Below are 27,279 nucleotides of genomic sequence, written 5' to 3'. Positions count from 1 at the left end.
GTCTTGTGACTCAGTGGTCAGGGGTATACTGAAAAAAGGCATTTGCTAAGTCCAGTGCAGCACAGTGCACTCCTAGGACTCTGGCCAAGGTATCTAAGATGGTGGCAACGTTGGGCACAGCTGTCTGGATGGGGACGCACCACCTTGTTCAATTCTAGGTAGTGTGCGGTCATTCACCATGAGCCATCTGACTCTTTCACTGGCAATGTTGGGCTGTTGAAAGCACTATGGTCACTTACTGCAGTTTTGGATTGCTTCTCCTAGTTCCTTGTGCCCCACAGGCAATTTATATTGTTTCACAGTTACCAGTCTGCAAGGATGACAGGCTTACTGGTTGCCAGTTGATCCTTCCCCTCAGCACTTGTTTGATTTACCCAGAATTCAATGGAGATTTGCCCAAAGATAGGAGAAGGGGTGAGGAGCCTCCAACTGCCTAAGCCTAGCCTTTTAGTCAACCAGTGATCATTACCTCTTGATGACCTCCTCCAACAACAAGATATTTTATCTTTCATCAGGAAATATATGATGGGTTTAACAATGATTAAACTTGGAAGAATTCAACCTGCTGACCTCTTCTCAGCTGCTACCACCTCAGGTGCTATTCAGGTTCTTCTTTCCCTATGCTGGCAGCAAAATAGGACACAGGTTTCTTTACTGATGTCTATGAAAATGCCCCAGAGATCATTTTCATTCAATGAGTTTTGCTGCTATCTGAAAGAGAGTAACAATCTTGCGGGTGGGCAGTGTGAGGGTGGAGTGTAAAAAAATAACAAATATTAGAAAATGTAAAGTGGTGGGGTGCCTGGGTGGCTCAGTTGGTGAAGGGTCATTCACATGATCCCACGGTTCTTAGTTCAAGCCCTACATCAGGCTCTGTGCTGACAGCTCGGAGCCTGGAGCCTGCTTCAGATTCTGTGTCTCCCCCTCTCTCTCTCTGCCCCTCCGCTGCACTTCCTCTCCGTCTTTCTGTTTCATATAAATAAACATTTTTAAAAAAGAAAAGAAAAGAAAATGTAAAGTAGTTAGAAAATTTAGAGTGGTTGCTCCTGGTCTGCATTAATAAGTAAGTGATCTTGAAATACCTGCTTCCAACTCCTTCCGGGGATCCCCTTTTCAGTCCTCTCTAACTTTATGATCCTTCCACTCCCCTCTCATCCCCTCTCCTTCTTTCAGTTCTGGTTTAATGTAAAAAACTTTTTTTATGTTTTTATAACTTATTTTTGAGAGAGAGAGACAGCGCATGAGCGGTGGGAGAGGCAGAGAGAGAGAGGGAGACAGAGTCCAAAGCAGGCTCCAGGCTCTGAGCTGTCAGCACAGTCCGATGTCACGGAGCCCGATGTTACAGAGCCCGATGCTCGAATCATGGACTGCTAGGTCATGAGCTGAAGTCAGAAGCTTAACCGACTGAGCCATCCAGGCGCTCCAAGTATTTATTTATAAAGCATAAATATATTTGCTGTGTGCTCCAAGTCAGCACAGAGCCCAATACGGGGCTCAAACTCACGGCCTGTCTTAAGAGGGCTGAGGGTGCCTGCAACTGGGATTTCTTGTCCTTGCATATATTCAGTTTTAAAATTGAGTTATTAATATGTACATCCAATCCTACAACTTGTTACTAAGTTTAGGTATCATCTACTTAAAAGATAGTTAAAATAATTATATGCCAAAGAATACCAACCTCCTTTACTGATCTTCAAAGTGGCATGCATTTGGGTTTGCTTTTCAAATCACTTTTTAGGGGCACCTGGGTGGCTCAGTTGGTTAAGCGTCTGACTTCAGCTCAGGTCATGATCTCATGGTTTGTGAGTTTGAGCCCTGCATTGGGTGGGCTCTGTGCCGACAGCTCAGAGCCTGGAGCCTGCCTCCCTCTGTCTCTGCCCCTTCCCTGCTCACACTCAGTCTCTGTCTGTCTCTCAAAGATAAACAAACATTAAAAAAATAAAATAAAATCACTTTCTAAACCAGTGAATGGCATTAAGGTGTCCAGATGTGTTTTAGATTTCATAAAAGAAGACAATGTTGACCAACTGCTTAAAAATGGCTTTATAGCATCTTGACTCTGTCTTGAGGAACAAACTCTATTTGACAATAGTCCTTATTCAGACCTAGAGTGAATACTCCTTGGCAGAACCCCCATGCCTTAGTTTTGGGCACAAGCTGAAAAGGCTGTTAATTAGTGTTTGGTAATTAGTAGAAAATCATACTTTTGAAATCCAGCCAGAACTTAGTATAGAGGTTAAAATCATAGCCTGGGTTCAAATCCTGTGTCTGTACCTACTAGCAGAAAAAAATCAAGAGTCAGAAGTTTAAATGTCTGAGGCACCCAGGTGCCCCTATTATTATTATTATTATTATTATTATTATTATTATTCAGAGATCCTGGAGTGGGGCCCAAGCTTTTGGTGTCTTTGGTAAGCATCACCCAGGTTTGGCAATGACTGATCAGGCATGAAATCACTTCAGGACCCCATTCTACCTGATTATCAGGTTTCTGGCTTTTAATTCCAAAGTGGTTTAAACTTGTTCTCTGTTAAAAACTTAACTTGAGGGGCGACTAGATGGCTCAGTCAGTTAAGCGTCCAACTTTGGCTCAGGTCATGATCTCATGGATCATGAGTTCAAGTCCTGCATCGGGCTTTGCTTCCTTAAAAATAAATAAGCTATATTTCATCATAACTCTCTAACCTCTGTTAAGACAGACTACATCTGTGCCCATTATTATATTGTATGTAATATACTTACACATATACATACATGTACACACACACACACACACACACACACTATATTTCTAGAGCCAAGTGTAATGCCTGGCACATGTTAAGTGTCAAATATATTTATGCTTTATAAATAAATCCGTGGGACGCCTGGGTGGCTCAGTCAGTTAAGCTTCTGACTTCGGCTCATGACCTCGCAGTCTGTAATTCGAGCCCCGCATCAGGCTCTGCGCTTACAGCTCAGAGACTGGAGCCTGCTTCGGATTCTGTCTCCCTCTCTCTTCCCTGCTTGGCTCTGTCTCTCTTTCTCTCAAAAATAAATAAACATTAAGAAATTTTTTTTTTAATTCCTTGAGAAGCACAATGTCTTGATTGGCTGCTTAGAATGCTTGTGGAGGGATACCTGGGTGGTGAACTGATTTCATTTCAGGTTGTGATCTCACCATTTGTGGGTTCAAGCCCTGTGTCAGGCTCTGCGCTTGATAGCATGGAGCTGATTGGGATTTTCTGTGTCTCCCTCTGTCTCTGCTCCCACCCCACTCACGAGCGTGCAGGCTCGCTCTCTCTCTCTCTCTCTCTCAAAATAAACAACCATTTAAAAAAAAAAGAATGCTTATGTAAATAGAGACTTTCATTCTCATATATTCCACAGTTATACAGTTGTGGGTCCTGAGGTATTATAAACATCCATTAATTTGGAAATAAACATCTCTTACATGCCAATGTTGTTTTGTCAAGAATTTCCTCTGAGATCTGTTTCTACCACCCCCTTGCTTATTATTTGGAGTCCTGCTTCCTCGCCCCCACAACCTTTCTGTGATTCACTGGCGGTTTCACACATAGGATCATCCCAAGCACTTTGGAATTCTACCATTGCTGCCACGTGTCCAGTAAGACATCGGGCACTCAGGGCTGCCATTTTCTTTTTCTTGTGATAGGTCTTAGAGATTCAGCATACATGTTTTTCTTCTCAGACACTGTCACTTGCACTCTCCCATCTCTTTTCCTATGTCTCCATTCCACTTGCAAAACAGGAGTAGGATTCAGTCTCCACTTGCCTTCTTCTTGTTATTGCTGAATACTTTGCAGTAATAATTACTTATAAGTTCTCAAGATATTAATTTCAGTCATTTCTTGGTCTCCTCATTAACATTAGATCAGACTGATAGTGGAAAGTAGGTGCTAATGGGAAATGTATCTTTTTGATTCTTCACACTTTAATATTACTTTAGGAGTGAAATAGCTTTAAAATGATAAACTCCTTATGAATGCTGAGGATTTAATACGTATTTAATGCTGGAAAGTACTTTTTTTAAGAGTCTTTAGGGGCGCCTGGGTGGCTCAGTTGGTTAAGTGTCCGACTTCAGCTCAGGTCATGATCTCACGGTCCGCGAGTTCGAGCCCCACGTCGGGCTCTGGGCTGATGGCTCAGAGCCTGGATCCTGCTTCTGATTCTGTGTCTCCCTCTCTCTCTGCCCCTCCCCCATGCATGCTCTGTCTCTCTCTGTCTCAAAAATAAATAAACATTTAAAAAAATTAAAAAAAAAAGAGTCTTTAGTCAATCTGAGTTTTCTAAATCCTTAAAGCATACCAAAGCAGTGCTTTTCGAACTTTAATGTGCATATGAATCACTGGAGATTTTGCCAAAATGCATTCTGATTCATTAATCTGGAGTGCTGCCAAAATTCTGCATTTCTTTCTTAAATTTTTTCTTCCAAACTTTTATTTAGATTCAAGTTAGTTGTGTACATATAGTGTAGTACTGGTTCCAGGGGTAGAATTTAGTGACTCATCACTTACATATAACACCCAGTGCTCATCACAAGTGCCCTCCTTAATGCCCATCACCCATTTAGCCCATCCCCCCACCCACCTCCCCTCCAGCTACTGTCACTTTGTTCTCCATAATTAAGAATCTCTTAGGGTTTGCTTCCCTCTCTGTTTTTATATCTTATTTCATTTTTCCTTCCCTTCCCCTTTTAAGAAACAAATGTTCGTCATTTGTTTCTTAAATTCCATATATGAGTGAAATAATATGATATTTGTCTTTCTGTGACCAATTTTGCTTAGCATAATACCCTCTAGCTCCATCCATGTCATTGCAAATGGCAAGATTTCATTCTTTTTGATGGCCGAGTAATATTCCATTGTACATATATACCACATCTTTATCCATTCATCAGTCGATGAATCAGTTTGGGTTCTTTCCATACTTGGGCTATCGCTGATAGTGCTGCTATAAACATTAGGGTGCTTATTAGGGTGCTCCTTCAAAGATTCTGCATATCTGATAAGCCCCTAGGTTATATAGATGCTGCTAATCTGAGAACTACATTTCCAGTTGTAAAGCTCTAAACAGCATATGTAGGGGTGCGTGACTGGCTCAGTCAGTAGAGCATGTGATTCTTGATCTCAGGGTTGTAAGTTTGAGCCCCAGGTTGGGTGTAGAGATTACTTAAAAATAGTATCTTAAAAAACAGAGTATATATATATATGTAATATAAAGAAAGATACCATGTGTATACAATATAATGTAAAATGTGGTGTATTGATAAATGTTAATTTAAAATATAAAAACATTCTTTATTTATTTTTAATTTAAAAAAATTTTTTTAATGTTTATTTATTTTTGAGAAAGAGTGAGACACAGCGTGAGCAGGGGAGGGCCAGAGAGACAGCGAGACACAGAATCTGAAGCAGACTCCAGGCTCTGAGCTGTCAGTGCAGAGCCCAACATGGGGCTCAAACCACGAACCGTGAGATCATGACCTGAGCTGAAGTTAGATGCTCAACTGACTGAGCCACCCAGGCTCCCCTATTTATTTTTGAGAGGGAGAGAGAGAGAGCACAAGCAGGGGAAGGGCAGAGAGAGAGGGAGGTAGAGAGAATCCCAAGCAGGTTCCACACTGTTAGTGAACAGCCTTATGAAGGGCTCAATCCCATGAACTGTGAGATCATGACGCTAGCCAAAATCAAGAGTCAGGTGTTTAACTGACTGAGCCACCCAGGCATACCTAAAATATAAAGTTAAGTAATAAATACCCTTATATGAGTAGCTTTTAAAAAATTCTTAGGGGCACCTGGGTGGCTCAGTTAAGCCCATGACATCGGCTCAGGTCACGAATTCACAGTTCATGAGTTCAAGCCCTGTATCAGGCTCTGTGCTGACAGCTCAGAGCCTGAAGGCTGCTTCAGATTCTGTGTCTCCCTCTCTCTCTGCCCCTACCTTGCTTGCGCTCTGTCTCTCTCTCTCGCAAAAATAAATATTAAAAAATAAATAAATAAATAATTCTTAAATTTATTAACTCTCTTCCCACCAAAAAAAAAAAAAAAGACGAATGAATACAGAAGCACTTCAAAGAGGGTATAGAGCAGTGGTGCTCAGCAGTGGCTGTACTGTGAAGAGTTACCTGGGAAACTTTAACAAATACTGATGTCAGTGCATCCAGAGATTCTTCTTTTATTGGTCTGTGGTCTCAATAAAGGTCTCCATTACTTATTTCTCATTGCAATTGATGTGGAGAACTTTTCCCTATTGTTTTTACCCCAGCTTTCTCAGGTGATAAATGAGGATGACATTGTACCTTTTTTTAAATGTTTATTTATTTATTTTGAAAGACAGAGAGAGACAGTGCATGCACATGGGTTCCCATGAGCAGGGCAGGCACACAGAGAGAGGGAGAGAGGGAATCTCAAGCAGGCTCCACACTGTCAGCACAGAGCTCTACACGAGGCTTCAACTCATAAACCATGAGAGCATGACCTGAGCTGAAGTCGGACGCTTAACCCACTGAGCCACCTAGGCACCCTATCAGCTTCCCTTGTTTTGATGACCTTGACAGTTTTGAGGATTATTAGTTATTTTATAGAATGTCCCTCAGTCAGGATTTGCCTGATGTTTTTGTCACCGTTAGACTGCGGCTATGGATTTGGGGGAAGAAGACCATAAAGGTAAAGTAACATTCTCATCGTATCACATCAGTAGTATGTACTCTCAATATGACTTACCACTATTGATGTTAACCTTGATGACCTTGTGTTTGTCAGATTTTGCCACTGTAAAGTCCCTCGTCTTTTTTTCTCCCTTGCCATACTATACACTCCTTCCCATACTCTACTCTTTGAAAGAAAGTCACTATGCACAGTATACACTTAAGGACAAAGTTGGCTTTTCTAGGCCTTTTGTCTTTCAATATAAACTTTAGTATCAAGTTGTCACTGTCTACAAAATAGCTTGCTGGGATGTTGGTTGGGATTGCACTGAACCTATAGATCACCTTGAGAAGAACTGATATGTTAACAATGTTGAGTCCTTCAATCTACAAGCACCGAAGATCTTTCTACTTATTTAGAACTTTGATTTTTTTCATCTGTGTTTTATAGTTTCTGCATATAAGTCTTACACATATTTTATTAGATTCATGACTAAGTATTTAATTTTGTGGGTCCAATTGTAAATAGTATTTTTTTTTGTAAATTTAAATCCAATCACTCATTTCTGGCATATAGGAAAGTAATTGGCTTTGTATATTAACCTTATATCCTCCAACCCTGCTATACTTGCTTATTAGTTCCAGGTTGTTGTGGTTTTTTTCTGTTTTTTTAATCCATTGGGATTTTCTACATAAACAGTGATGTCACCTATGGATAAAAATAGTTTTATTTCTTCATCCCAATCTGTATACTTTTATTTCCTTTCCTTTTTTTTTTTTTTGCTTTAATGCCACTTTATTTATTTTTGTTTATTTATTATGTTTTTATTTATATTCCAGTTAGTTAACATACAGTGTAACATTACTTTCAGGTAAACAATATAGTGATTCAACACGTCCATAAAACACCCATTGCTCATCACGACAAGTACACTCCTTAATCCCCATCACCTATTTAACCCATCACCCTACCCACCTTTTCTCTGGTAACCATCAGTTTGTTCTCTGTAGTTAAGAATCTGTTTCTTGGTTTACCTCTCTTTTTTTCCCCTTTGCTTGTTTGTTTTGTTTCTTAAATTCCACATACGAGTTAAATCATATGGCATTTGTCTTTCTCTGACTTCTTTGATTATGTCATTATGACTTAGCATAATACTCTCTATCTCCATCCACATTGTTGCAAATGGCAAGATTTCATTCTTTTTATGGTTATTATTCCAATGTGTGTGTGTGTGTGTGTATACACACACATACATACCATACTTTCTTTATCCATTCATCAGTCTATGAACACTTGGGCTATTTCCATAGTTAGGCTACTGAAGATAACATTCCTGTAAACATTGGGGTGCATGTATCCCTTTGAATTAGTATTTTTGTATTCTTTGGATAAGTACCCAGTAGTGCAATTGCTGTATCATAGGATAGTTCTATTTAACTATTATTGGAACTTTATTGGAACCTCCATACTATTTTCCCCAAATAGCTAAAGCAATCTTGAAAAAGAAAAGCAAAAATGGAGGCATCACAATTCCAGACTTCAAGTTATATTGAATATAATATATATATATATTATATATATATATAATATATATATATATATATATTATATATATAGTGATCCAAATAGTATGGTACTGCTACAAAAACAGACATATGGATCAATAGAACAAAATAGAAAAACCAGAAAGGAACCCACAACTATATGGTCAATTAATGTTTGACAAAGCAGGAAAGAATATCTAACAGGAAAAAGTCTCTTCAAAAATGGTGCTGGGAAAACTGGGCAGCAACATGCAAAAGAATTAAAATGGACCACTTTCTTATACCACACAGACAAATAAATTCAAGGGGTGCCTGGGTGGCTCAGTCAGTTGAGTGTCCGACTTCAGCTCAGGTCATGATCTCACAGTTCGTGAGTTCGAGCCTTGCGTCAGGCCCTGTGCTGACAGCTCGGAGCCTGGAGCCTGCTTCTGATTCTGTGTCTCCCTCTGTCTCTGCCCCTCCCCAGCTCATGCTCTGTCTCTCTCACTCTAAAAAATGAATAAATGTTTAAAAAAAATTTTTTTAAAGAAAAAAATTCAAATGAATTAAAGACCTAAATGTGAGACATAAAACCATAAAAATCCTAGAGGAGAACATGAGCAGTAACCTCTTTGACATCAGCCATAGAAACTTCTTTCTAGATATGTCTTCTAAGGCAAGGGAAACAAAAGCAAAAATAAACTCTGGGGACCTCATGAAAATAAAAAGCTTCTGCACAGCAAAGGAAACAATCAAGAAAACTAAAAGGCAACCTTCAGAATGTAAGAAGATATCTGCAGATGACATATCTGATAAAGGGCTAGTATCCAAAATATATAAAGAACTTATAAAATTCAACATCCAAAAAACAATCCAATTTCAAAATGGACAAAAGACATGAATAGACATTTTCCAAGGAAGACATACAGATAGCCAACAGACACATGAAAAGATGCTCAACATCACTTATAATCAGAGAAACACAAATGAAGACTACACGAGATATCACGTCACACTTGTCAGAATGGCTAAAATCAACAACACAAGAAACAACAGGTGCTGGTGAAGATGTGGACAAAGCGGAACCTTCTTGCATTGTTAGTGGGAATGCAATCTGGTACAGCCACTATTTCCTTTTCCTGTCTTATTGCACCAACTAGGATTTCTAGTATAGTGTTGAACATGAGTGGTGAGAGAGGACATCTTTGCCTTGTTCCCAATTGTAGGGGGAAATTGTCCATTTTCTCACTATTAAGTTATGAAGTTAGCTGTAGGTATTTTGTCAGTTGTTTTTATCAAATTGAAGAAATTTTCTCTTTTCTTAGTTTGCTGAAGGCTTTTTTTTTTTAAAGTCATGTACGGGCATGTACAACATTTCACAAAAACAGAAGAAAAAAATACTACCTCCTTCGTAAATCAACTTGTTTTTCCTATTTTCAGGCTATACTGACTTAAAAATAAATGAAATAGGGGCACTGGGAGGCTCAGTCATTTGAGTGTCTGACTTCAGCTCAGGTCATGAGCTCGCGGTCAGTGAGTTAGAGCCCTGCGTCGTGCTGGGCAGCACAGCCCTGTCTGTGCTGACAGCAGAGCCTGGAGCCTGCTTCCGATTCTGTGTCTCCCTCTCTCTCTGCCCCTCCCCTGCTTGTGCTGTCTCTGTATCAAAAATTAATAAACATTAAAAAAATTAAAAATAAATAAATAAGTGAAATATATTCAGAGAGAACTACCTAACAGGAGAGAACTTATACAATGTATAATTATATAAATGTGGGTAGACATAGGTATACAATTGCCCTATGCATACATAGTTTTATGCATTTGGTGGTGAGAATGTGAATTTAATTTTGTAATATTACCTTTTTAACTAAAAATTGTATCATGGGCCATTTTCAGTGTTCCTACATAGATTTGAAAATTATAGTTTAGGGGCATCTGGGTGGCTCAGTTGGTTAAGTGTGCGACTTCAACTGAGGTCATGATCTCATGGCTCATGGGTCCAAGCCCCACGTCAGGCTCTGTGCTGACAGCTTAGAGCCTGGAACCTGCTTCAGGTTCTGTCTCCGTCTCTCTCTGCCCCTCCCCTGCTCACATTCTTTCTCTTTCTCTCTCTCTGTCTCTCTCTCAAATATAAATAAACATTAAAAAAAAATTTTTAAAGAAAATTATAGTTTAGATGTCTCCAAATTCATTTTCTGCTATGGTCTCTTCACTCACATATTTAGAACTTCAGCTGGGATAAATGGAATTTCCAAGGGCTAGCTGCATATCTCTGTTTCCCAAACATTCTCTTCATGTGGCTGACTTGGGCTTACTCACAGAATGGTGGCTTAAGGTAGTTGGACTTCTTACATAACTGCTGACTCCTGCCAAATCAAGCTTTCTAAGAGACAGAGGGCAAAAGCTGCAAGACTCCTTAGGACTGTCTTGGAAGCTATTGGGTATCATTCCAACTTCATGCTGTTGGTCAAAAGCAAGTAATAGAGACCACTCAGATTCTAGGGGAAGAGACTACCCAAGGGCACAAATACCTGGAGATGTGAAGGGATGTTATGTGTCTGTATAACTTTTTCATTGGCATTTCTTTCAGAAACTTTTTCAAATGTTTAGTGACTGTTTATAAACCATAAAGTTAATTCTCAAGTTGCTATGAATGCTTCTTATTTACTGTAGGAAAATCCTGAAGAAGGAAGGGCCAGCATTTACAAATCAGTGATCATCAACACTTCTAAGGAGATGATGTGCTTCAGTGACTATCCCATCCCAGATCATTATCCTAACTTCATGCACAACTCCCAGGTCCTGGAGTATTTCAGGATGTATGCCAAAGAATTTGATCTTCTAAAATATATTCGATTGAAGGTAGGAAATTTTGTGAGTGTCTTTGTGTTTGAAGTTGTCAAATAAATGAATAATGTGGTTTCATTTACCAGTGTTTACAAGTAAAGACTGGCTTAATATGCCCATATATCTATCCTATCCAGACAACAACTCTATTCTTATGTCTTCTCTGTGCCTGAAATATATCCATGGAAAGGTCCTTTTTCTGTATATTTTGGGCTTCAGATCTTGGAAGCCACCTGCCAGAATGGTTCCATTCCTTCATTTTATACTATTTAATTGCAATAAAACAAATGAGGGGAAATGTTTTCCCAGTTAGAGAGGGGAACTGACAGATATGGGAACTTAAAACCTTCTCAGTCCGCCACAACTTACCTGCTACTGCTTAGCCTTTTATACTTTCTGAAGTACTTGCCAATGCATTAGTTTTATGTGATCACAACAACCCAGTGAAGCAGTTATCGGGAACTTATTGAGGAAGCCAAGGTTAACTCTGGTGTAGAAGAAAGAACACTGAAATGGGGAATGAAAATTTGAGTCCTAGTCTTTGCTCTACCACTAATCAACTTGTGACCTCAGGCAAGTAAGTTCCTAAACTTTGATGTCTCTTGTTTGTAAAAATTTTCTTGTTTGTGAAACAAGATGGTTGTACTAGATCACTCCAATGGTTCCTTACTGTTAAGTCTTCCATGATTTTTCTGTCATCTTAACCATGGCCATAAAAAACAAAAGAACAACAACAACAACACAGGTATTTCTGACAACTGGCAAAAAGCCTAAATCTTCTACCTTTTTGTTTCCCCCTGTGATGAGAACTATTTGGATCTACTCTCAACAACTTTTTTTTTTAAATTTTTTTTTTAGTGTTTTATTTATTTTTGAGACAGAGAGAGACTGAGCATGAGCAGGGGAGGGGCAGAGAGAGAGGGAGACACAGAATCCGAAGCAGGCTCCAGTCTCTGAGCTGTCAGCACAGAGCCTGACGCAGGGCTCGAACTCACGAACCGCAAGATCATGACCTGCACAGAAATCAGACACTTAACTGACTGAGCCACCCAGGTGCCCCAGAGCTACCCAGGCACCCCTCAACAACTTTCAAATAGGACTTGTCTGGAGGTCAGGGGAGGAATAGGCACTTAATGCATGAGGTGTCTCAGAAGCACTGGAGAAGCTGAAGTTCTATTCGAGTGTCGCATGACATCTTAGGTACTGGTCTAAGAGAACTAGTAATTTGCACTTTTCTAGAAGCAGGGGAGAGTGCGGCATTATCCTGCCATTTTATTTAGCCTGCCTCACGGGAGTTTTCTCACGCTGACCCCAGCCCCAAACAAAAAAGTTCTTATTTGTGAAATATGAAAATTAAATATTCCTGCATTAGCTCTATTATGTGATATCATACTTGTGATATCATATGTGATATCATATGTGTTAATACCCTGCAAAGAGAGACATGTCAGGGAAGATGTCCACTGTACAGGCTATGGTTACAGTCTCCCATAGCTATCACTTTTCTTTCAGACCACTGTGTGCAGTGTGAAGAAGCAGCCTGATTTCTCCACTTCAGGCCAATGGGAGGTAGTTACAGAATCTGAAGGGGAAAAGGAGGTAAATGTCTTTGATGGAGTCATGGTTTGCACCGGCCATCACACCAATGCTCACTTACCCTTGGAAAGCTTCCCTGGTGAGTAGTCTACAAGGAGGGAAGCCTGTGTGCCATGCCCGTGATTGATCTCTGAGGAATGGGAAAATGGTGGTCTAAGTGATTCCTACCTTGGGATGAAAAAAGGGCTTATAATAATTCTACATGTTCCCCTGAAAGATGTTGGGGTGACTTTGATTATTGCCATTTGGGAGGCAGAAATAACATTTTCGGGGACTAGAGAAAAATTAGAAGGCTCTATCTTTGGTTTCACAACAACCTTAGTTTTTCTAAGGATCAAAAGAAAGAACATAAACTTGAAGGTTGAAGGATTTTTCAGCAATTGAGGAAACAAATGAATATTGAGTTTCTAAGGAAGAAATTAAAACTTCAAGAAAGAAGTTAATTATAGTCTTTGACCTGGATTTTCATTTTGAAAAAAACAAAGCACTCTATTTATTATATTCTAGAGTATATGAAAACATATAAACTCCAATTGAAATGGATGTGTTTAATTTAATTTTAAGTTTATTTCTTTTGAGACAGAAAGAGAGAGAGAGAGTGCACCCGAGCATGTGTGTGTGCACACAGGAACAGGGGAGGGGCAAAGGGAGAGGGAGAGGGAGAGAGAGAACCCCAAGCAGGTTCCTCACCCTCGGCATGGAGCAGCCTGACTCAGGGCTTGATCTGCAAACCGTGAGATCATGACCTGAGGGAAATCAAGTCAGTTGGTAGGTATTTAAAGAGGATGAAAAGACAAAAGGTAATGGAGATTTTCTGAAGGAGTTTGGATTTGGGAGTCCACAAGTCCAAAATATAAACAGATCCTGAGTTAAGCCAACTATTCATGATAAGGAAATCACAAGATTCTGCTCTGAGACTGTGAGAAAAGAAAATAGGCAAATATATTCAGAAGGCAAGAGTGCAGCTGTGTAAAGGGAGACTATGTGGAGATGTGTGCTTAAACTCTACACACCGCTAACAGAATGAATGATTTGACAAATGATAGCAGATAAACCTCATCAGATAATTCTTTTCCCTTCCCTTGCAGGAATTGAGAAGTTCAAAGGACAGTACTTCCATAGCCGGGACTATAAGAATCCAGAGAGTTTCACTGGAAAGAGAGTCATTGTAATTGGCATTGGAAATTCTGGAGGGGATCTGGCTGTGGAAATTTCCCACACAGCCAAGCAGGTTTGAATCAGTAAATTACTTTGCTTCACCAAAGAAGCTGTATGTGGACCCAACATAGAGTATAAATACCTCTTCATATAGCCCATATAGCAGCAAACACAGGGCTTGGCTCTGTGACCTCAGTTGGCAACATTATGTTGATGATATGAGGGAGCCAACATTCCCTGTTAGATTCCCATCATTCAGTTGACCTCACATAAAGAATCCCAGTGATCCCAATCAGCTGTCTCTTCTGAATGTGCCTCTGACTTTAAAGACCATGCAGTTCCTTGGGGAGTTTGGTCAAATGCAGCCTTCAGAGTGTGGCTCTTGTTTAGGACAGCAGAAGTGCCACAGTCTTACGTGAAGGGAAGCACACTGGTTTAGCTGAAGGCTTTGTGCTCATAGGATGGTGGGGTAATTTTCCTCTTCTCTCCCCAAATGGAAAAAAAGAAGCAGTCTAATCTTTCCGAAGATAACGTGGATATCAGTATGGAAAGCATCCACACTGTGGTACATGCAAGTTCACCTCAGCTCTGCATACAGTTCAGTAATAGAAGGACATTCACCCTAAAGCAATTTCTATGTCCTAGAGGTCTTTTTTGTTTTGTTTTGTTTTGTTTTTTATCATAGATTTTGAACTAGGAAGAGAGTGCCTTCATTGTAAATTCCTAGAAAAAGATGTGTCATTGTTACATTTTGTTATTTGTGTCTTTATTGAATCATAACTTTATTGGCAATAGGGGAATGTCTGGTTGTTTTCTAGTAACTTTAATTAAGCTGTGTTTCTCCACAAATATGTTTTAAATTACTATTTTTCAATAGAAGTTTAATGCTGCAACTTTGTTAAGTGACCTTTACTCAGAAACTCCATTCAATAACACTTCTCAGTATTATCCCCATCCATCACCACAAAAGTAATTTCATATGTTATTCCATGCATCAATTCAACAAGCTTTATCAGGAAATTGGTATTAAAAAAAGGGTTAAAATGTGTGTAGGTGTAATGATGAAAGATTGTGCAAGGTATATGGTAGGGATCCAAACACGTTGAATGGTCAGTTATAAGGGCGCTGAGACTTCCATGCACTGAGGAACTGTAGATTGCCAAAGAACAAAGCATCTAGAGCGGGTGGAGATAAGGTGGCTGTGTCTGAGAAAGGCCGGGACAATGCACAGCAAAACCATGTCTGCGTGGCAGGGGCAGTGCCGACATCCCACAAAGCAAGCCAAAGACACTCACTTGCCAGGTTCTAACTTTTTGCTTTATGTATTAAATTGTATTTATTAGAATTTGTTTGTAAATCAAAAAATTTAAGTGGATCTGTAAGTTTCAGTATATCAAGGAAATTTTGGTATAATAATTCTTGTGGTATAATGCTTTTGTGAAGAGAACATATCTGTTTCTTATAAAACAACTTTCCTCACCTTTTTTTCTTATAAATCATTTTTTCTTATAAATATGGTGTTAAAACAAGGTATAGATAGAAAACTGAAATAAGAAGTATGATGATAACCATTAAGCATTTATTGAATGTTTACCATATGCCACACCCTTTGCAAAAACACTAATTCTGACAACAGCCTTGCGATGTATTATTGTCACAATTTTGTATGTAGGGAGCCTTTTAATTGAGACTCTGAGCATTTATAGGACTCATATACTTTTATAACAAAAGTTATACAGACTGCACATAAAGCTGTGTGATTCCTAGGACCATGCATACTTAGACTATGATATGTCAAAGTGCTCAGTAATGAGAGCCCATGCGGTTACCATCAGTGAGAAGGTATGTGTAAAGTACATTATCATCCCTCTGTAGACAGGTCACCGTTTTATGGAAGAGCTTAGACAAAAGACCATAAAGCAGGTAATTACATCCCCAGAAAGTCTTGTAGAGAAGGAGGTACTTTTGCCAAGTAACTGAATATCAAAACTTTATCAGCTTCCTGTTGTTTGACTAGCGATCTACAGTTTTTCCTTTAAGCAGTCAGTGAAACAATTCTTCAGCAGCACAGGATTTGGGGTGACTCAGACCTGAGTTGGATATTCAGCCCTTCCATTTACTAGCTGTATGATCTCAGGCAAGTTATTCATCTTCTCATGCATAAAATGAGGATAAGAAGAACTACCTCAAGGGACTGTTGTATTGATTAAATAAAATATAGGTAAAGGCCCTGGCACAATCACTTACAGGTCATAATTCTCAATAAATGGAAACAATAAATGGAAACAATGAGGATGATGTGTTGGGGAGACTAGAAGATGTGTATGCTAGACCCCCCACCGTGGAGGAAACACATTTGGAGAGACAGAAATGAGTATAAAAAGCTTAATATGGATATAAATGATAAATAACAGGTGTGGGTTTGTTTTGGGGTTTTTGGGGGTGTTTTGTTTTGTGTTGGTAATAGTGCTAACAATGTCAAAGGCAAAAAAGGATGAAGGTTTTGGATTAAATGATGTGCAATTGATTTCAGCTCAACTGCTCCATAATTTTAAATGAGTTGGACAGGTGGTAAGTGCTAGAGTAGCTCAGAGGATGGAGAGAAAATTGTCAGCCAGAATGGTCAGTAGTGTCTTATGGAGGAGGCAGACTTGATCTGGATCTTAACAATAAATAGGCTTTGGAGAATTAAGAGGATAGGCGACTTTTCAAGGAGGCATAATGCCATTAAGCAGAAATGCAGTGGTGGTTCAGAGCAAGACACATTCTTAGTGAATGCCCTAATCTAATTGTACACATAGTGTTTGAGAAGGAAAACTGCAGAAAATAAAACAAAGATCGTGCAGGGACTAAAAAGAGAGATGAATGAGTCTGGACTTAATCTTGAAGAGAGCAGGTGCTATCAAAGGATTATGAGCCAGAGAATGGCAAAAGCAAACCATTTTTTTTTCCATGCCCCAGGTTTTCCTCAGCACCAGGAGAGGGTCTTGGGTCCTGAATCGTGTAGCAGACTATGGATATCCCCTTGATGTGTTAGTCTCTTCTCGATTTAAACATTTTCTTTTGAAGATCTGTGGTCAATCATTAGCAAACAATTTTTTGGAGAAAAAGATGAACCAAAGGTTTGACCATGAAATGTTTGGCCTAAAGCCTAAACACAGGTATGTTACCAGGATGGGGGTGGGGCAGTAATAGCCAAGGCACAAGAACAAGGACTGTTGGCACAGGTTAACAGAACTACCCTTACCCATACATTAAGAAAACCCACAGATCTGTGGGGCACCTGGCTGGCTCAGTTGGAAGAGCATGCAACTCTTAATCTCAGGGTTGTGCGTTTGAGGCCCACGTTGAGTGCAAAGATTCCTAAAAAGAAGAAAAAGAAAAAGAAAGAAAATCCACAGATCTGAGATCAGATTTCTATTTTGCCCTCATAGGAGTCCAAGATCTACTCATCTGTAATCTTCAAGCTATAACTCTCCTTGACCTTAACCATTTTATTATTTCCTCAGATACAACTTCTTTTTAATTTTTTTAAGGTTTTATTTTATTTTTGAGAGAGAGAGAGAGAGAGAGCGAGCAGGCGAGTGGCAGAGAGAGAGGGAGACCCAGAATCCAAAGCAGGTTCCAGGCTCTGAACTGTCAGCACAGAGCCAAACGCAGGGCATGAACTCACGAACCATGAGATCATGACCTGAGCTGAAGGTGGATGCTTAACCCACTGAGCCACCCAGGCACCCCACAAGTTCTTTTTACATGATGCCCAGTAAAAACAACAAAATGGGAGCAGAGGGCAGTGTTCATTCATTTATCCAACAAATACTGAACACGCGTAATGAGCCAAGCATTATACTGGGCATGAGAACACAGAGACTAAAGACCTAATAGTAATGCTAATACAAATAACAACACTTTATTTTTGAGGACTTAATATAAGACAAGCACAGTGCTAGACTGGAGTTAAATACATTATCTCATTTAATCCTCATTACAACCCTAAAGGTTAGTACTATTTTTCATTTCCATTTTGCAGTTATAAAAATTGACACTTAGAGAAACTAATTTGTCTGAGGTCACACAATAAATGTCAGACTCTAAAAATGGATTTTACCTTAAATACTCTAAGGAGGAGACAGACAATAGAATATGATGAATGCATGGAGTGCTATGGGGGTATGAAGGATGGGAGTCCACACAGTCAAGGAGGGAGACTATGAAAGCATTTCTAGAAGCTGATTTTGAATGCTTTATTCCCTCCAATTTTTTAAATTTATTTTTTTTCATTTATATCCAAGTTAGTTAGCATATAGTGCAACAATGATTTCAGGAGTAGATTCCTTAAGCCCCTCACCCATTTAACCCATTCCCCTCCCACAACCCCTCCCACCACCCTTCCAGTAACCCTCTGTTTGTTCTCCATATTTAAGAGTCTCTTATGTTTTGTCCCCCTCCCTGTTTTTATATTTTTTTTGCTTCCTTCCCTCATGTTCATCTGTTTTGTATCTTAAAGTCCTCATATGAGTGAAGTCATATGATATTTGTCTTTCTCTAATTTCACTTAGCATAATACCCTCTAGTTCCATCCACATAGTTGCAAATGGCAAGATTTCATTCTGATTGCCAAGTAATACTCCATTGTATATATGTACTACATCTTCTTTATCCATTCATCCATCAGTGGACATTTGGGCTCTTTCCATACTTTGGCTATTGTTGATAATGCTGCTATAAATATTGGGGTGCATGTGTCCCTTTGAAACAGCATACCCATATCCTTTGGATAAATACCTTGTAGTGCAATTTCTGGGTCGTAGGGTAGTTCTATTTTTAGCTTTTTGAGGAACCTCCATACTGTTTTCCAGAGTAGCTGCACCAGTTTGCATTCCCACCAGCAGTGCAAAAGAGATCCTCTTTCTCCTCATCCTCGCCAACATCTGTTGTTGCCTGAGTTGTTAATGTTAGCCATTCTGACAGGTGTGAGGTGGTATCTCATAGTTTTTATTTGTATTTCCCTCATGATGAGTGATGTTGAGCATTTTTTCATGTGTCGGTTGGCCATCTGGATGTCTTCTTTGAAGAAGCATCTATTCATGTCTTTTGCCCATTTCTTCACTGGATTATTTGTTTTTTGGGTGTTGAGTTTGATATATTCCCTCCAATTTTTTATCCTTTTAAATGCTCAGATTTACTTCCTACAAAATAGTAAGTACAATGAGCACCCATACACCTTTCACTTAGATTCATCTGTTAGTAACAGTTTGCTATATTTGCTTTCTCTCTCTCCCTTTCTCTGAAGATAGGTAAATCCCATCTATCCATCTGATTATATCACATCCATCCATCCATCCATAGATGAATACTACATATTCTTTCCTGAACCATTTGAGAGTACGTTACAGCCACTCTAACACACTTTACCCTACATTCTTTAGTATATATTGCCTAAGAAATAGGGCATTCTCCTACATAAACATAATACATGATCACATGGGAAGTTCAGCATTAATAAAATACTATTATCTAATGTATCACATTCAAATTTCCTAAATTGTCCCAATAATACTATTTATAGCTCTTTTATTTTTAAATCCAGGATCCTTTCAGGTATTACCCCACTGCATTTTTTTTTTAACTTTCAAGTTTTATTTATTTATTACACCCCACACGTTGACATTAGATTCCCAGGCTCCTCCCCACCCCCATTCATGTCTAAATATACAGCATTGCATATATATTTGTGCAACATTATATTAACATGAAAATAAATTATAACATTAAATTATATTAAAATAAAACATTAAACATTAAATTATATTTTAAATAGCAATTGATCATACCATGCTGCTCCTAAAATTCTTCCTACTTATACATTGTGTAAAACAATTGTTTCAGGTTCCTGCCTTTTTAAATAATTTTTAATTTAATTTTAATTAAAAATTTTTTGTTTTTGTTTTAATGTTGAGTCATAGACGTCCTTTCCATATTTTAGAGTTTATTCTTTTATTGGATATGTCATTTATGAGTATATCTTCCCATTCAGTAGGTTGCTTTTTAATTTTGTTGATGATTTCTTTCACTGCGCAAAAGTTTCTTATTTTGGTGTAGTCCCAAAACTTTATTTTTGCTTTTGTTTCCTTGCCTGTGGAACCTATCTAGAAAAATGTCGCTAAGACTGTCGAAGAGATTACTGTCCATGTTTTCTACTATGACACTTATGGTTTCAGGTCTCACATTTAGGTCTTTAAGTTTATTTATGTTTATGATATAAGAAAGTGGTGCAGTTTCATTCTTTTGCATGTAGTTGTCCAAATTTCCCAGTACCATTTGTTGAAGAGACTGTCTCTTCCCCATTTCAGATTCTTGCCTCCTTTGTTACAGATTAATTGATCATGTAAGTGTGGGTTTATTTTTATTTTATTTTATTTTTTATTTTTTAAAATTTACATCCAAATTAGTTAGCATATAGTGCAACAATAATTTCAGGAGTAGATTCCTTCGTGCCCCTTACCCATTTATCCCCCCCACAGCCCCTCCAGTAACCCGGTTTGTTCTCCATGTTTAAGAATCTCTTATGTTTTGTCCCCCTCCCTGTTTTCATATTATTTTTGCTTCCCTTTCCTTGTGTTCATCTGTTATGTGTCTTAAAGTCCTTATATGTGTGAAGTCATATGATTTTTGTCTTTCTCTGACTAACTCCACTTAGCATAATACCCTCCAGTTCCATCCACATAGTTGCAAATGGCAAGATTTCGTTCTTTTTGATTGCTGAGTAATACTCCATTGTATATATATACCACATCTTCTTTATCCATTCATCCGTCGATGGACATTTGGGCTCTTTCCATACTTTGGCTATTGTTGATAGTGCTGCTATAAACATGGGGGTGCATGTGTCCCTTCGAAACAGCACACCTCTATCCCGTGGATAAAGGCCTAATAGTGCAATTGCTGGGTTGTAGTTCCATTTTTACTTTTTTGAGGAACCTCCATACTGTTTTCCAGAGTAGCTGCACCAGCTTGCATTCCCATTACCCCATTGCATTTTATTGTCATATCTCTTTAATCTCTTCAATTGAAATAATTCACCATTTTTTGACATAGATTTTTTTAAAACAATCGAGCCACTTGTTTTATAAAAAGTCTCAAAATTCGGACTTGCATAGTTGTTCCACCTTTACTATTATATTCAGGTGAAACATTTTTGCTACAAATATTTACAGGTTTTGCCTTCTTGGTAGATCACACCAGGAGCCACATGACATCAGTTTATCCCGTATTAAGGATGTTAAATTTGATCCCTTGAATAAGGTGGCACCTACCAGGTTTCTCCTTTGTAAAGATTTTCTTCCTTTGAAATTAATCAGTCGGGTGATAGTTTGAGACTATGTTCTTCCACAACTTTTCACTCATTTATTTCACCCAATTATGGAAACTGTAGCATCCATGACTTCAGTGATTACAAAATGAATTGGGGTTTTGGAACAATAAGAGATAGTCAAGCAAATAGGGTAAGGAAGTAGCATTCTTAAGTACAAGGTCTTAGAATAATGAAAAATACATCTTGCTCTTGGACTTGCACGTAGCCTGGTTTGGCTGGACTATAATAAAATGGCAAAGATCAAAGAGTGATTGAGTACCTCTCCAGCCTCACTGAACAGGTACATTAAAACCTGTGTATCCTCTGCTAAATAAAACTTTTGAAGCGAAGACAGTCCAGAGCCATTGAAAGATTTTAAACAAGTGAGTAACCTAATAATAAATACATTTTGGAACAACTACTCCAAAAATGATGTAGAAGATAACTGAAGGGGAATGGAGAAGGAGGCCCTTGTAACAGTCCAGGTAACACAGAGAATAGATAAAACTATTCTGAGGATATTAAGGGGAGAAAGGGAAAGCCCATGTGAACAGATAGAAGACTCACAGTTTTGTGGCTTGGAAAACTATGTGGATTGTGGTACTATTTGTGAAAAGGAATAAGTTTGGAGACAAAGATAAATGCTGTTTCTAGGAAATATTACTTAACAGGCAGGCCCAGGGGATTCCAAGGGAATTCATAAAAAAAAAATATTTCATATAAATTTTCAAATCCTAGACTGTGTAACCTTGGGTAAGTCATTTAACTTCTTTAGGCCTCAATTTCCTCATCTCTAAAACCTGGATAATGACCCCTGTGCTGGGTCTTTCACTGAGTTTATGTAAGACTCAAATAAATGAGTGTATATAGAATCCATTTACAAATTGCTAAATACATGTAATTTATTATACAGCTTGCAAAATGGTCTAATTCTAGCTCGTGGTGGTTTGAAAGTGGAAATGAGACTCAAAAGAACGCGGATAGTCCAGTCTTATAGACCTATTGACATATGGATAGAAACTATAGGCCTGTGGCCATTTCATATCACTGAAAATATTACTATTCCTTGAGAAACCATAGATACACTCTTTAAATAAGACCATTTTTCTTTTACTTCTCCAACGTCTTCTCTTTCAGTGCCATCTAGGGCCCAACTTCTGCTCTGAGATCCAGATCTGTTCCAGGCTGGTATATGTTAGACCTTTCCCACATTTCATGGATAGACCAAGAGAGAGACCATTGACATATTGTTTAACTACTTCCATCAAAGTAGAATTTTACTTACATGTTACTAACATTCTATCTCACTCTCATTTCTCCTTTTGATCTTTATCACCACTCACAGAGCTCTGAGTCAGCATCCAACAGTGAATGATGAACTGCCAAATCGTATAATTTCTGGCTTGGTGAAGGTGAAAGGAAATGTGAAGGAGTTCACAGAGACAGCCGCCCTATTTGAAGATGGCTCCAGGGAGGATGACATTGATGCTGTTATCTTTGCCACAGGCTATACTTTTGCCTTTCCTTTTCTTGAAGATTCTGTTCAAGTAGTCAAAAACAAGATATCCCTATATAAAAATGTCTTCCCTCCTAACCTGGAAAAGCCAACTCTTGCAATCATAGGCTTGATCCAGCCTTTGGGTGCCATTATGCCGATTTCAGAGCTCCAAGGACGCTGGGTCACTCAAGTATTTAAAGGTAAGTGACCAGACAAGTTGACTAATTACTTAATGGTATGTTTAATTATGTTTATGTTCTTGCTTTTAAATAGGTAGAAAGTATGTATAACTGTAATAGTGCCTGGCATAAAATTTAGTGCTCAAAAATTATTCTTGAGTGAATATAAAGTAATAATTTATAACCATAGACATATATTGGCATCTCCTGGAAAATCTTGCCCAAAATAGGCATGCTTTGCCTGGTGATGTTTATTTTAAGAGTCTGGGGTAGGCCAGACATAGATCGCTAAGAAAGTGTTCCTCAGTTGATTCCAATGTGCACTCCAGACTAGAATCCACTCATCTATATTTTAGACAACTGATAGATATAGATATAGATATAGATATAGATATATATATTTGTGAAGCAAAAGTCATTATAGAGAAAAGCAAATATAGAAATGGTGTGATTGATTTCAGCCAAAAATTAAGACCTGGTTAAAGACTAGTCCAGAATGTATAAGATTCAACCTCTCAAATACTTACTTTCCCCCTTTAACATCCCCTGTTTCAGTTTTGGCTAGGAGAACATGAGAAAAAACTTTAGGATTTGGGATAGTAGGCTCAACATGAATCAGGAGAATGATATGGCTTCTAAACGGCCTAATTATATCTAGCATCATTAAAGAATTGTAATATCCTAGAATTTACAACTGTTCTTCTCTAAACTGGTCAGCCCATACCCAAAGACATATTTTACAAGTGAAACTGGAGTGCATGAAAAGGAGAGAGACAAGAATGGTTCAGGGATTTGAAAATGTACCTACCATTTGAAGTACAACTGAAGGAGCTGGAGAGGTTTACCTACAGAAGATAAGATTCAGGGGAGATAGGAGAGTTCCCTTCAAATATTTCAAGAATGTCCCATGCCAGGGGCAGCTGGGTGGCTCAGTAGGTTAAGCATCCAACTCTTGGTTTCAGCTCAGGTCATGATCTCACAGTTTGTGGGTTCGAGCCCCGCATCAGGCTCTGTGCCATCAGCACAGAGGGATTTCCTCTCTCTCTCTCTCTGCGCCACCCCATGCTCTCTCTCTCCCTCTCTCTCAAAATAAACATTAAAAAAAAAAAAAAAGAATGTCCCATGGCAGAAGGATTTGATTTGCTCAGTATCACTTCAAAGGGTTGACCAGAACCAAGGAGTGAAACTTTGAGGGTTGCGCAAAATCAGTTTAAAATTAAAAACAACCACGCCAACTGTTTTTTGTCAGCTGTTGCCATTTCAAGATGAAATGGCCACCTCTGAAATTGTGAAAAATCCAAACAGAAGAGGAAAGCCTTATCTTTCATAGGACTTTAGTCATAAAATGGGATCAAGAGTTCATTTTTACTTCCTTCTCTCTGTGGTAAAGCCTGTTTGTTACTAAGAGTACAAATGTACCCTGCCCTTTACTTTGCTCTTTATTTTTCACATACTTTTGGGACCATTTATCATTTCCTTATGTCCATATTTCATTTCCCAATTGGAAGATGAGGAGGAAGATATTGATTCGAAGACAGTATCGGAGAAATCTCTCCCAAAGAGATAGTAGAATAGAGTAAGTTACCGTCCTTAATGGCATCATATTGTGGTGGTGATAGGGGAAGGTGATCCAGTGAATTGTAACCTACTCGAGTACAAAAAATTATTTTGTATTTCTTTGAATTCTCCATGGCATAGTAATTGTTAATAGGATTATTGCTGTCAGTGAGATAATCTTACACTTAAAATTTTGATTTTTCTCTTTAGGGCTAAAGACATTGCCCTCACAAAGCAAAATGAAAGCAGAGATAGCTAAGGTTCAAGAGCAAATGGCAAAAAGGTAAGAGAGTGTGTGGTAATTTCCTTCTTAGTTCTTAATTAGAGCAATATTGGACTATGTTTATCTTCCTCATGTTATTTTAAGGATTTAGATTTTTTTTTTATTTTTTTAATGTTTATTAATTTTTGAGAGACAGAGACAGAGCACGAGTCGGGGAGGGACAGAGAGAGAGGGAGACACAATCTGAAACAGGCTCCAGGCGCCAAGCTGTCAGCACAGAGCCTGATGTGGGGCTCCAACTCACGAACTGTGAGATCATGACCTGAGCCGAAGTCAGATGCTTAACTGACTGAACCACGCAGGTGGTCCAGGATTTAGATTATATTTTGAAGGGAAGGGAAATGATAGTTTGTGTGACAATAAAATGGGGAAATAGCACCAAATGGTTTGAATATGCATGGAAAAGAACAGAAAAGCATTTAAAATCCTATGATTAGAACCTAAAAGAAAGATAGGAAAAAGTACATGGAGGGAAAATCAGGTGTATTAATTTTGGCAGGATTACTTGCAATGCTAGTGGAGCTGCCAAAGGAAGAGGGTCAATGATTTAATGGGAAGAAGATATGGCCCAGTCACAAATCTGTAGGTGTATCTACAAAGCAGCACAGGTGAGCACGGGGCTGGCTCAGTTGGTAGAATATCAGACTCTTGATCTCTGGGTCATGAGTTCAAGCCCCACACTGGGCATAGAGACTCCTTAAAGAAAAACAAAAAAACAAACCAGCATAGGCTACTTTGTCAGCTGTCATCATGTAACAGCACCCTCAGGTCACAGCAGCTCATGGTGTGAACAGTCTTTGTGATCTGGGAAAGTGGTAACATCAGCTAGTTGCTTAGTGCTTGGGCCAAATGGTAATTTAGCAATCTGAATTTCAGAACTTGAGTTTATACACTAGGTGATTTTTATTTAGACAAAGTGGAAGTTGATGGTAAGTTCCTAAATTTTTGTGCAAAAGTTAGGGGGGCCCAAAGAGGTGGCTTTCTTTCATTGATTTTACTAGCATAACTCTCCCCTGTCTGGGAAGAGGAGAAAGTTTTTAATTAACCCTGATATCCTTTCCAGATATTCTGCTGTTTTTCTCCTTTCACTGCCAGATTTCTACAATAAATATTCTACATTATATGCTCTAAATTCTCATTCTTTTCTTCCTCCTAAGCCTCCTGTATTGTAACTTCTATCCTTCTGCAACTGTTCTCTTGAAGGTCATCTATGACCAATTCCATTTTTCTTCTCACTGGTGAGTTTGGTGCTTGTAAATGTCTCTTCCTTCTTGGAGTGCTTTCTTTCCTTGCTTTTCTGGCAGTAAATATCCTATTTCAACTTCCCGCCTCTCTTTCCCCTGACTTATTTTTGTCTAACTACCTTTTGACTGTGAGCAGTCCCCAAAGATACAATTTAACCTTTATCGAGGGTCAACTGTGTACGCACACTACGTGTTTTATATGCATGGCTTCATTTAATCCTCCCAACAACCCTACAAGGCTGGTACAAGTGAATCCCTTTTGATAAACCTTTATGAATACTCAGCTCTTGACCCACCATTGAAGGATAAATGTATGCCTACAGACCCTTCAGCCAACATAACATCCATAAGGGGAAGCTCTCAAATTCTTTCCTGTCTTCACTTCTCTTTGAAACTAGTCCCATTTCAGGAAATTGCTATTTGACCATCTGTCAGTTCCTCTGAAATTCTATCTCACTAATTCTACCTCAAATTTATTTTCTATCATTTTTTTCCTGTCCCTGTTTTTGGATTCCTCAAGCAATCCCATCTAATCTCAATTAGTTTGACTTGGTTTTTCTCTTCCTTCCTTTCTGTCCTACTCTTCTTTGTTTTATTTTCATTATAGGAAGAAAAGTTACCAGTGAGCTCTCTAAATCCCACTCCTGCCACAAGTATCTGTTACCACATTTTCCCTCTAAAAAGTTCTAGCTCTTCAAATCTGCACTTGGTGTAATGCCTCCACCTGGCTCTGTTTGGATGGCCACTACCTCTTGTGGGATAAGTCATCCCCCCACTCCTTTCAGGATTCCAAATTAGCACTGGCCCGGGGAAGTCCTGCTCCGTGGACCCCACTACCACTGCCTCATAAAACAATTGAGGGTCCCAAATTTGAGAATTTTTGTGGTGAGTTTTCTCATAACATCAGAGTCTTCTCTGAATCTGCTATATTTGCCTCTCTCTATCCATCTTTGTTTTCCACAACATGCCTCTTCTACTGTAGGTAGCACCCACAGATATTCTATGCTCATATTCCACATTCATTCCTGCTTTATTCCTTCACTCTGCTGCTCCCCTGACTTGTAACACTTTGCTGTTTGCTAGCAGATATGTCTTCCACATCTTTCAAGGACATACTGCTCTATTTTAACTACCCTCTTCTAACATTTCTACTTAGCAATCTAAAACCACACAATATACCAAAAATCTTATATTTTCTTGTGCTTTATGTGTATCTATCTTCTATCTTCCAGTAGATTATAAGGTCCTTAAGGATAAAGACAACGTCTTTCCTTTCTTCTTTGTTTTCTACAGCTCCTAGCCAAATACGGAGCCAATAACAGGCAATCAGAAAGCACTGATTAATTGACTGAATTATTGACAGGCCATGGCTTCTGTCTTCTCTGCTTCA

At 38.7% G+C, this 27,279-nt stretch overlaps 2 protein-coding genes across 3 annotated transcripts in view; one reads left to right on the top strand and one right to left on the bottom strand.

Annotated features, from left to right (window-relative positions):
• CHD1L (chromodomain helicase DNA binding protein 1 like) overlaps nucleotides 1-27,279 on the bottom strand; it is a 178,974-nt gene that overhangs the window by 91,128 nt on the left and 60,567 nt on the right. The gene's annotated exons all lie outside the window — the stretch shown is intronic.
• Nucleotides 1-27,279, top strand: part of FMO5 (flavin containing dimethylaniline monoxygenase 5) — a 34,718-nt gene that overhangs the window by 4,949 nt on the left and 2,490 nt on the right. The window contains exons 3-9 of one of the 2 annotated variants that reach the window (XM_053214694.1): nucleotides 10,847-11,035; nucleotides 12,533-12,695; nucleotides 13,705-13,847; nucleotides 16,736-16,935; nucleotides 22,474-22,826; nucleotides 24,573-24,645; nucleotides 25,803-27,219. In XM_053214694.1, coding sequence (XP_053070669.1) covers nucleotides 10,847-11,035; nucleotides 12,533-12,695; nucleotides 13,705-13,847; nucleotides 16,736-16,935; nucleotides 22,474-22,826; nucleotides 24,573-24,645; nucleotides 25,803-25,887 — 1,206 coding nt within the window. In that variant the 3' untranslated portion in view covers nucleotides 25,888-27,219. Of the gene's footprint in view, nucleotides 1-10,846; nucleotides 11,036-12,532; nucleotides 12,696-13,704; nucleotides 13,848-16,735; nucleotides 16,936-22,473; nucleotides 22,827-24,572; nucleotides 24,646-25,802; nucleotides 27,220-27,279 lie in introns of those variants that run through there. The other variant, XM_015084010.3, reaches the window with a different exon arrangement.

This window comes from Acinonyx jubatus, chromosome C1 (assembly GCF_027475565.1).
Source record: "Acinonyx jubatus isolate Ajub_Pintada_27869175 chromosome C1, VMU_Ajub_asm_v1.0, whole genome shotgun sequence".
NCBI classification, from domain to species: domain Eukaryota; kingdom Metazoa; phylum Chordata; class Mammalia; order Carnivora; family Felidae; genus Acinonyx; species Acinonyx jubatus.
The sequence above is the reverse complement of the archived record's forward strand: the minus strand, read 5'-3'. Positions and strand labels throughout refer to the sequence as shown.